At 28.7% G+C, this 11,268-nt stretch overlaps 2 protein-coding genes across 2 annotated transcripts in view; one reads left to right on the forward strand and one right to left on the reverse strand.

The window, feature by feature from the left end:
- Cbs (Cystathionine beta-synthase) overlaps positions 1–8,753 on the forward strand; it is a 13,865-nt gene extending 5,112 nt beyond the window's left edge. Inside the window, exons 2-9 of the mRNA XM_014418123.2 lie at positions 117–173; positions 2,045–2,143; positions 3,765–3,871; positions 4,364–4,498; positions 5,123–5,337; positions 5,806–6,085; positions 7,263–7,355; positions 8,449–8,753. Coding sequence (XP_014273609.1) covers positions 166–173; positions 2,045–2,143; positions 3,765–3,871; positions 4,364–4,498; positions 5,123–5,337; positions 5,806–6,085; positions 7,263–7,355; positions 8,449–8,606 — 1,095 coding nt within the window. The 5' untranslated portion in view covers positions 117–165 and the 3' untranslated portion in view covers positions 8,607–8,753. The remainder of the gene's footprint in view (positions 1–116; positions 174–2,044; positions 2,144–3,764; positions 3,872–4,363; positions 4,499–5,122; positions 5,338–5,805; positions 6,086–7,262; positions 7,356–8,448) is intronic.
- A 1,049-nt stretch (positions 8,754–9,802) lies between these two features.
- LOC106679147 (putative transmembrane protein INAFM2) overlaps positions 9,803–11,268 on the reverse strand; it is an 18,707-nt gene continuing 17,241 nt past the window's right edge. Inside the window, exons 2-3 of the mRNA XM_067045350.1 lie at positions 10,931–10,939; positions 9,803–9,993 (exon numbers count right to left, since the gene is read on the reverse strand). Coding sequence (XP_066901451.1) covers positions 9,881–9,993; positions 10,931–10,939 — 122 coding nt within the window. The 3' untranslated portion in view covers positions 9,803–9,880. The remainder of the gene's footprint in view (positions 9,994–10,930; positions 10,940–11,268) is intronic.

Below are 11,268 nucleotides of genomic sequence, written 5' to 3' on the forward strand. Positions count from 1 at the left end.
TTTATTTATAATTTCCCCCAAAAAAACGACAGGACTTTTTGAATGACCTGGTATATAAATTCACATTCATGTATATACGTGATATATATTTATAACTTTTTATGTTTCTGTTTCAGTAACTTGAAGTACTGTTTGTTAGAAGAGAATAACCATTTTTTATTCAAGATGAGTAGGTATGTAATATAAACAATTTTAATATTTGTTTCAAACTTCATTAATATTAAGGACAATGTGATCATTGACATATTTATTTACTTTGAAACCCATGTTGATGGTTTTCCTTAGTATTTATAAAACATTGTTTATAACACTGATGGGGAGAACATTTTAATTAAAGAACATATTCCTTTAAAATACATTTGAAAATAGCTTATGTATATATAAAGACCCATGAACTGCCAGCCAAAACTCTTACTCAATATTTTTTATTTCCGCCCTTCTCCATGGGCTTGCTAATTCTCACTATAATTATTTTAGTCGCAGAAGCTCAACCTTACTAGCCATTGCAATTACAAGGGCTTTCGTCTTGCTTTTTTTACCTTACTATTTTATTACCTATTCTTGCTAATTTCCTTGACATATGAGGTAAATTGTTTAGTTAAAGTAGTACTATAATACACTCTCAGAATTTAGAGGAGTCCAGAGTCCTGAAATGTGGGGTTGAACTAAACTAATATAAATAAATCATTATGCAGATTTTCCAGAACTGTTCCATAGTCATTCCCTTTGTTTTTCTCTATGGAATTAAGATTAAATCAGTTATTGCCAGTATCCATTAAGATGCTGCCACTATCACCAATTAGGAAATTAAATTGTGAAAATATAACCTAATTGTTATGATTGTGATCAATATAAGTAAAATTTTTTTAATGTGTTGTAGCTTTGATTTCAGCCAATGTAATTTGAAGTTTATATCCCTTTCCCACTACGCTTTCTTTAATTGTATTGCTAGAAAATTGTTATCTCTTCATCTGAAGTGTTTCCAACAGCTGCCCCACCGAGCAGCTCACTCTACTATGAAGAACCCTTAATATTCAAAACCATAGTTGTTCAAAATATAGAAGTTTATTTTACTATCTGAGTGGCATGGAATGTTTAAAATTAAAATTAAGAATAATTATTGTCCCCTATCTATCAATGGAATAAAAATGGATGGAGAATGATGTGGAATTTAAGATTCTCCTGAAAATTAATCTTTCATCTACTATATAATTGAGTATCATGTTGAACTCACTTTATATTTTCATTATTAATCAAAATTCAGTTTGGCATCCCCAAATGTTTTGAGTAGAATGATAGGAAGTATCGGAATGAAAACGTAACCTTTTGTGAATTGTTTAGTGCACAGGTGATGTTGCATTAGCTCTTCTAAAAAAAAAAAGAAATATAATAAAAAAAAAATTTTATGTTTTTATAATTCTTGGAATAGAATCCAAACATTTTGATGCCAAATTATTAATAAAATTGAATGAGCAAAGGATAAAGAGGGCTACTTTTACTTTAAAAAAATTAATTGACAAAAATCGTCTGGCAAGAAAAAAAATGGAAGAAATTTTCCAAAACATTTGAGATCTTTTTCACCATACCATTTATTATATTCAAAAGTATATATTTTAACAAAACCGACTGAAGTTAAAAATATAATTACAGATATTTTATTCATAGTGAACTTATAGCATTATAATTGGAGAGCTCCCTCATAAAAGGACCATTTCTTATAACTAATATTTCTTCCAACTTTTTTCAGGCCTAAGAAAAAAAAGTTTTACCTTTAGATATTTATATATTTTTTTTCTAAAAATGGAATTGATTGAAAATAATTTCTATCATTAAGCGGTATAATTTCATTATATCACATCAGTCCTATTGTGTTCTCCTTTTGATCCGGTATTATTTATGTTTAATATTATTTAACAGCTTTTTAATTTTTTTTTTATTGTTTTACCAAATAGCTGAAATACCAAATGTGTATGTTGGTTGATAATTATAAATATATATTTTCATTTTTACTAATCAAAATTATTTAATTTTTGTGTTTTTATAGAGAGGACTCTTCCTTTGTACTTCCAGGACATCCAAGCAAGTGTACTTGGAGTCTTGAATCAAATAGTGAATTTGGACACAAACGTTTTGGATCTCCTATGTAAGATGATGTATTAGGTTATGATTTGTAAATATTCTTTTTTATCTTAAAACAGTTGAGTTTTGAAGTATTGCCCTTCTCACCCACTTCAACTTGGGTTCAAGGACAATGACTGTTCATTCTAGATGAACAGGGCTGACCGGTAGGTGAGTGAGGACTTATGACTTATGGACTTTATCTGGAGTAGACTGCCCATTGATCAAATCTCCATGTCGCTAATAAACAACCTTGAAGACGTTTACATGATTTTTGATGGAAGTATGTGCGTTTGGGTCTTCACTCCTGTGCTGTGTCTGGTCTGTATGAGTAGCAGGCTGATGGGCCTTACAAACCTGGGGAGAGGGGAGGTAGTGTGGCTTCCTGTTATGAGTGGATATAGATGGTTTACCCAATTTGGGCCATCATCCTTTCAAGTACTGACAAGGCTCAACATTGGTTAACTTTGACTATCTATTGCAAGTGTCTTAACCCATTCGGTCACCCTGGCCCACCATATATATGTATATTATGGAGAGATATTAAATAGTTGTGTAACTATTTACATCGTTTGGTGGTAGTAAATAAGTGATAAATAATATACATTATATCAAAAATTATTATTAAGTCTATGTACTATGTACTATGTACAAGTAAGAGCTAAGCTTCACTCTGCACTCATCTTCTTTGTACTGACTCCTCACTGGATTTATTAAGGCAATACTAATACCCGCACTCTTAAGAGATTCCCACATCTTATGCCTTGGTACACTGTCATAAGCCTGTTCTAGATCTATAAAAGCTATGTATACAGCTCTTCCTTTCTCCATTCATTTTTCTATGAGCTGCCTAAGGACAAATATGCTGTCTGTACAATGCTGCAGTGAAGCCAAACTATTCCTCTGGGGTTACTAACTCCTCTTCTAATTTACCCTTCGGAATTCTTGCAATTACCCTTGATACTGAACTCTGGACACAGATACCTCTCTAATTTTGGCATTCATTCCTTTCCCCTTTTTTATATACATAAGTCTATGTAAAATTTGTTTTATTTAAGTTTTTATTCATAATGAAGCATTATATAATATTGTTATAGGTGGATGGGAATAGAAAAAGTCCAATTTTATAACATCCTTTATCATTAGTAAATATTAACTAATAGATAGTTTAAAATTTATTTATATTTTAACCACCCTTATTTTGATTTAGTTAGTAAAGGTTTAATTTAAAAGTTAATATATTTTATTATGATACTTTATAAAATTATATTGGTAAATTCAAGTTTCTAAAAAGTACAATATCGTCATGATCAATTAAGTGACAATGCTTTTTTATATTATAATTTGTTTTCAAATTATTGAATTTGTTATAATAAATTATTAAAATCTGTCGATTTAGTAAAGGTCTATTTGTATTTAAACCATGTTTAATTGTTAGTTAAAATACAGCATTTATCATTCGTCAGTTGTCCCATTCTCCTGAATGTTTTTTTCTTTATATTTTGCCTTAAGATGCCACAGAATTCACAATTAAACTGTAAAATATTGCTTTACTCAGAAAGACAAATTCATATCTCCAATTTTTACTGTATGTTAGTTCATTGTAATGAAAAAGATACATTACCTTCTTTTTGTTTTAATTTTAGATCATCTAGTTCCAATGTATTGCCAAATATTTTGCATGCTATTGGAAATACACCACTGGTACGCCTTAATAGCATTCCAGCTAAAGAAGGCATCAAATGTAAAATGTGTAAGTGATTTTTTTTATTGTTTGTGTTTAGTACTTCAGCATTATTTATTTACAGTAGGTTTATATTCATTTCAGATTTTTATTATTATATCATCTCATGCTATCTGTCCACTTGAGTTAAAATCTCAAGAGAAAGTTTCAAGGTTAGTCTTAAGGTGTTATCCATTTGAGGCTTTGCTGTCATGTGATCAAAACAATGATGTCTTGAATTGAAACTCTATACACAGTCAGCTGAGTGACTTGGTCTTAAGATTTTGTGTTTTCATTAAATTTCTAATTTAACTTAACATTTCTAATTTTGTATATGACTGCAAAAACAGATAGTGAAAAAAAAAAAAGGGTTGATTAAGACAATGTGAGGAATAGGGAAAATGGGAGGGTAATAGTCCACAAAAATTACAGGAGGGTGACACTTGTCAACCTCGCATCTAATCTGTGCTTAAAGATAAAAATGTTCTTCAACCTAGATGAACTTGATTTTGATTTTTCTAGATGCCAAATGTGAATTCCTAAATCCAGGAGGAAGTTTAAAAGATAGAATTGGTTTTCGTATGGTGCAGGAAGCTGAAGAAAGTGGACTTTTAAAACCTGGTGCTACTATTATTGAACCATCTTCTGGAAATACAGGTTTGAGTTAAAATTATTTCAAATCAAATTGATTAAATAAAATATTAAAGATTACTATTATTTTTTCTAATTTATCTGTTTTTTATTACTTCATTTTTAAATGTCTAATTTCTTCTTATGTATAACGGCAATCTAAAATATTATTATTTACTGATATGCATATCTATTTTGTCTCATGATTATAGATTATTTCTGATTTACAAATTTTTACTGAAAGTAAAGTTTTTTTTTCAATTTTAATTTATTGAAGTTACTTGATCATATGATATTCACCAGTTCTAGTTCTAATTATCAATTAATTCATGTTCATTATGTTATTTGATGTCATTCTTGACAATTTTAAATGATAATATAGCAGTGAAAAAGAGGATATTGTTCAATCTATGGAGCTTGTTCCTTTGAAGTACATAATGGAAAAATATGAATGACCCACTAAATGAAAATTACAATTGATTATATTTGGTATTGTTTTTAAATATGAGTTCTTTGTATCTATATTAATTTTATTCTGTTCTGTTGTTTTTTTATGTATAACAGTAAAACAAATATTACTTTATCTTCTAGTTTTTCTGGAAGATTTTTTTTTAACATTTTATTTAGTGATTTAAGGAATTTGTTTTTTAGGAATTGGATTAGCATTAGCTGCTGCTGTAAAAGGGTATAACTGTATCATTGTAATGCCTTGGAAAATGTCACAAGAAAAAGTAAGTGCTTTAAAGGCTCTAGGTGCAGAAATTGTCAGGACACCTACTGAAGCACCATACGATTCTCCAGAAGGTTTATTTGGTGTTTCACAAAGATTGTGTCGTGAAATTCCTAATGCTATCATTTTAGATCAGGTATATAAATTGTTTGAGTGTTAAAAGACATATTTTGTTGATAAGGAAATAATTTAAAGAACTAAATTTAAAAAGAAATGTTAGTATATTATTTATTGCACATGTGATAGTTGATTCTGGAATCAGAGATGATGTCCCAGTAAAGAATTTAATTCATTCCTCTGACCATCATCTTAATAAATAAGTTAAATTTATTGATTGGATGTTCTTATTAAAAGTATTGCTTTAAATCTATTATATTTATAATACACTTATATTTACTCTACATTCCGGTTCATTGAAACATTGATGCATTCCTTAAAAAGCCTTTGCCTATAAATGACCTAAAGCTTACCTTGTGGTATATAACAATAAGTCAGTTGTATTTTTAATTTTATATTTTTAAAAATACATAATCACTAGTCATTTTATTTATTCTTAAATACATATTTGTTGATCTGTTTGTATATATATATTTTTTTTTTAAAGTATAAAAATCCTTCTAATTCACTGGCCCATTATGAAGGCACTGCATCTGAAATGTGGACACAGACCAATGGGAATATCGATATGGTAGTTGTTGGTACTGGAACAGGAGGTACTATTACTGGCATTGGACGTTATTTAAAAGAAAAATGCAAGGATATAACAGTTGTTGGAGTTGATCCATATGGATCAATACTCGCCCAACCACCAGAATTAAATGTATCTGATGTTAAAACATACCATGTTGAAGGCATTGGTTATGACTTCATTCCAACTGTTCTAGGTATTAATAGTATTTGATTTAATTTCAACTTCTAATAACATTATTGTGATGTTTAAATTATAACATGTTTCTTCCACTTTTTTTTCAGAGATATTAAGAAACCATTAGCATTTAAAGCAGTTTTAATATTTTATAAAGATATTTACTATTTTATTGTAATTCATTTACCATCACTTTAAAATACTAACATTCCGATAACTCTACTGACCTGATTTATACAGGTAGAAATGTGTACATTCTATTAGCATGTTTTAATTCCATTAGCTTCCTATCTTTTTTTTTTTCAATATTATTTTTGTGTGTGCTTTATTGTTATAGTGAATTATTTAATGATTCCATTTTGGCTTAAGTCGTAGCAAAGTAAAAATGAACAAAATATTTAGCTAAAATCGTAGTGACTTGAGTATATGGATGGGACCAAATCACACATTGATCACTCATTTCATGGTGCTGCAATTTGAGATAACCTTTACTAATTGGGTATATCTCGTGTTCCTATCTTCCAATTCTGAATGTTTTGGAAGCTTCTTGTGTCCAATACCACTCCCTCATTTTTTTTTAAACTTCAAAATGATTATAATATCTTAAACTCAAGCTTGTTTTGTGTGGTGAATGGAAACCATATAAACAAAGTTTCACATACTAAATAATCCATACAACATGATACGGCTAGAAATTGTTTAAAATAAGATTTAAGAATTAACTTATTAACTTAACTATTTAACTTAAAACGTTTAAGCATACATTGATTTTCCTTAATATTATAATTTTTAAGCTCTGTTTATGTATTAATGAAGATGAATGTATTTTTTGTTGTTTTCATAAATCTTTTATCTGCTTATAGTTTGTAGAGAATAATTCTTCTTTATTAACCCTTTGCACTCGAGGGCACCAGAGTGGAGCCATTTAAAATTTGTCTTCAAACTCGTGGGCTCCACGATGGAGACAATGCAAATAATTTTCAGTCCATAACATGTGGATAAAGATAACCCATAAAAACTATTGTATATAAGATATTTCGCTTTTAGTGACTAATGATGGTCACAGCCCACAAATTATTCTGCTGGTAATATGAATGAAAAAATATTTCGAGTGCAAAGGGTTAAAAATGTTGATTCTATAGATAATGTATGTTTTACCCATTAATTCATATTGTTTTGTGAAATATCTTATATAGATCGCAGTGTTGTGGACAAATGGATAAAAACAAGTGATAAAGAATCTTTCATAATGGCTCGTCGATTGATTAGAGAGGAAGGATTATTATGTGGTTAGTATTCTATTCTACCATCAGTATTTTATTTACTATTTGATTTTTATATTACAATATTTTAAAGTTATGATTCCTCTAGTGTTGTAAAAAGAAAACAACTTTCCTTTTCCTATTATAGTGGTCTGTTTAGTTTCTAATGTTTTGAAATATCTTTGTAGGTCATTTATCTGAGATAGATTTCTCTCAGTTATTTCATTATCTGTTTCTGAGTAATTGGTTCCCGGAAAAATATTTTTTGCTAACTAATTTTTTTATTTTATTAGAGTATAACTTATAGAGGAAGTATGTTTATTTATTTGGGGGTTTTATATCCTTTTGTTCTCTAACTTTAAGTAGGAAAGTTGGGTTATCTGACAGGTTACTTATCTATTCCAGACACTCCGCCACCATGGCCTTTTTTTTTTTTTAATTAAATTTGGAATTAGACTTTGTTTATTTAGATAATCTTGACTTACTACTTACTTTTTTTCTTATGGCCCCTTGTCATTTCTGACATACAGGGAGGGGGAAGATTTATCTGCAGGATACTACCCTATTCAAGCCATGTTTGGGGTCAAGTTTTCATTTCATGGGATCACTACAGAAAGAAAAATCAATCCCCAGGCCGGATTTGAACTGGCGCCACTACAGTTCTGAAGTTGGTAAAATCTACGCCTTAACTCAATGGCCCTTGTCACTTACTTAAACCATACTTTTATTCTAACTACTTACTACATCTCTGATCCCCTATCATATAGTTAGATACGAGGGTCAAATCTGGGCATTTTTTACTAAAGTTTGGCAAATAAATACATACAATTTTATAACAGGTACAATATTTATTACATTAGTGCTTATAAACAAGATCTAGATGAATTATTGTTACGTTATTATATTAATTATTTTAACATTAATTGATTTATTTTATATTCCATTTATTAACTACCCCATTTTTACAATATTTTTGTCTCTGGTTTGTACCTTAATTGTCAAAAAATATTTTTCTGCAATTGAATTGTTTATTATAACTCAACCTAAATTTTAATGTTCATAGTTTTTAGGCAAATTATTTTTAGATGTATTTAAAAATTTTAATTGCTTATTTTTACAGGTGGGAGCGGTGGATCTGTTATGGTAGGAGCTTTAAAGGCTGCTGCTCATTTGGATGAAAATAAGCATGTTGTAGTTGTGTTAGCTGATGGGATTAGAAACTATATGACTAAGATGGTTGATGATGAATGGATGAAAGATAAGGGATTCCATGATTGACCGAAGTCAATATTTTTTTCTTCCTCAAGAACTGTTTCAAAATACATCACAATCTGAAAATGTTACCTTATTGAAGCAAAATTGTATGATGGTTGTACTGGATTTAAAAAGTTTAATAAATGATTTTTATATTTTTATGCTGTTTCACTCATGTGTGTTATTTGTGTATGTGTTTGAATTGAAGTACTAAATTCTAAAAAAAAATTTATCAAATTCTTTTTAAATGTCTTAAAATGATTTATCAAGAGTCCACATTAAAATTGTGGACCTTCAGTATCACTTTCATAGCCATTACCAAATGTCCTTGAAGTGAATAGGAAAAATTCAAATTATAACATTATAATCTTCATTAGAACTTTACTAATAATCTCTATTATATTATTTATGTTTTAATCAATAGTCTTACAGGAGGTGTGTCATGAATCAGTGTCATTATTTGTCACAGACAGTTTATATAATAGTGATATAATCTGTAGTATACATGTACCTGATATGTCAAACGTATGGTGTGTTCATTGATTTTTCTGATTAATAATGATCAATATTCTTTTAAGAGCTCATATAACTTCTTCCTCCCCAGTAAATAGTATATTAGGTAATTAATAGTTTATTGCCTTAATATTGCAAAATATTTTAGAATTAAAATAATTAATTAAATTATATATCTATTGTCTCACCTTATAAATACTGTAATTATTTTCTTCCAATATTTACATCTAACCTCAATTTAGATGTATTATTGATCTACATTCATGTGATTTTACTTAATTAGTCAAAATTTTGCAAAGATTAGAGATTTAAAGGTCTATTTAAAACATTGGATCTTTTTCTTGTTTCTCTAAAATGCATTGCTGTATTAATTACTCTGTGGGAATCAAAATATACTTAATTTTGTAATAAAGTTTTTAATATTTGCCCTTTTAAAAACATTCAACTCAAAAAGTTCATGATTATTGTTATTAAAAAATATAATGACCATATGGTTAATCATAACTTCTTAAAAGTTGAGGCCCCTTATTATCTTAAACGTTAGAACTTTTTAAAGAAGATTTTATATATAGGGCAAATGCATCTGAAAAGAATATTTTAGGACAAATGCATCTGAAAAGAAGATGCATACTGTTAGTTGTTAAAAAAAATATATAAATAAAACTATAGCTATTAAATATATAAAGGTAAGGAATCTTTAACATCAATTCAGTAACTGGCTTTTTTAATCTCTGAATCATTAAAAAAAATTATAATAAATTATTTTGTGTGCAAAAAGTACAAGTTTATGTAAATGCTTGTAACGTAGGAGGACCTTGTATATCCACTGTTGAAAAAAATGATGGAGTTGTATCTTCTCTTTGTGGTAATACTTTCGGTGTTTCTCTTGAAACATCATCTGGAAAAAAAAAAATCAATTTACTTTTACTTTATCAATGAGTAATTCTATTTTATTTTCATGCTGCCATGATCTTAGAAGGTGATCATTTATATTCTGTACCATCTTTTAGTACAACTTAAATAAAACTAACGGGTTACTAAAGTACAAATTATTTCAAAATGAAATTTATATTTTGAAAAAAAAAATGGACACATTTACATAATTAACCATAATTTTATGTTAGGTAATGTTTTATGAATGCATGTTGTAATTGTCTATTTAGATTCTGATGTGAATTATTTGATTTAAAATGCATTTATGACTTCATCTGGCATTGCCTCACAAATATTGAACAGTAGGGCAACAAACTTTAAATAAAATTTCATGCAGCTGTTTAGTAGAAAGTTTTTAATAAGAAATATTTAATTAATTAGGATTGATGTTTGAAAACACTGTAAGGGCTAAAGTATTGTTCAAATAAATTATCAGGATCTTTAAGTTTAACCCTATATTTTATTTAAAATGGAATAATTTTACATTTGCAAGAATGTATACATATTTCAAATCTGTCTATTTTCCTATGAGGTAATAAAAAAAACAGGAGTTAAAATAGTTGGTAATATTCTGAGAATGATTATTGGAAATCTTTATTTGTTCAAAAAGGGGAATAAGCAACACCTTTTTCAATTATTTTGGAACTACTGTATTCTAACTTACTAAGGTTATTGGTTAGACAATTATTCTTATTTGTTAAGGTCCTAAACACATATGTCAAGGACCCATTAGGAGTTTGTTCACTTCTTCAGTGAGTAGAATTTAACTGTGATCTATATAAATCTGTAATAATAATGACAGTCCATAAGAACTAGTGCCAAGCATAATAATAAATTCTTTATGATATGTTTATAGTATAAGTACCACTTACTAGTGTTCTCTCCTGACTTTACAACCTAACCATTGTATCCTCGCAACAAATTCTTTATTTATTCTGGGACACCTACCTTTACAATAACATTACAGGTATAGATTTTTCTGATTATTTTTCATGGGCTTTAGAGCCTTAGAGGAAAATAAATAAGTTCAAAAGATGTAAAATTTAACAGAAAAATAAATCTAATATTAAATTATAATTAGGAGGAACTGATAGCTGAGTGGGCTGGTGCGAGGATCCTGCCCAGAAGGTTGTGGGTACAGTTCCCACCTGGGTCAGTCAATATTTATTTTGCAGCAACCCCGAGAAATCAATCTTGACATTTCCACTCTGAAGCTGCATAGGTCTTCCATGGAGGACTT

This window comes from Halyomorpha halys, unplaced genomic scaffold, assembly GCF_000696795.3.
Source record: "Halyomorpha halys isolate HHAL.00 unplaced genomic scaffold, Hhal_1.1 Scaffold179.1, whole genome shotgun sequence".
NCBI classification, from domain to species: Eukaryota; Metazoa; Arthropoda; class Insecta; order Hemiptera; family Pentatomidae; genus Halyomorpha; species Halyomorpha halys.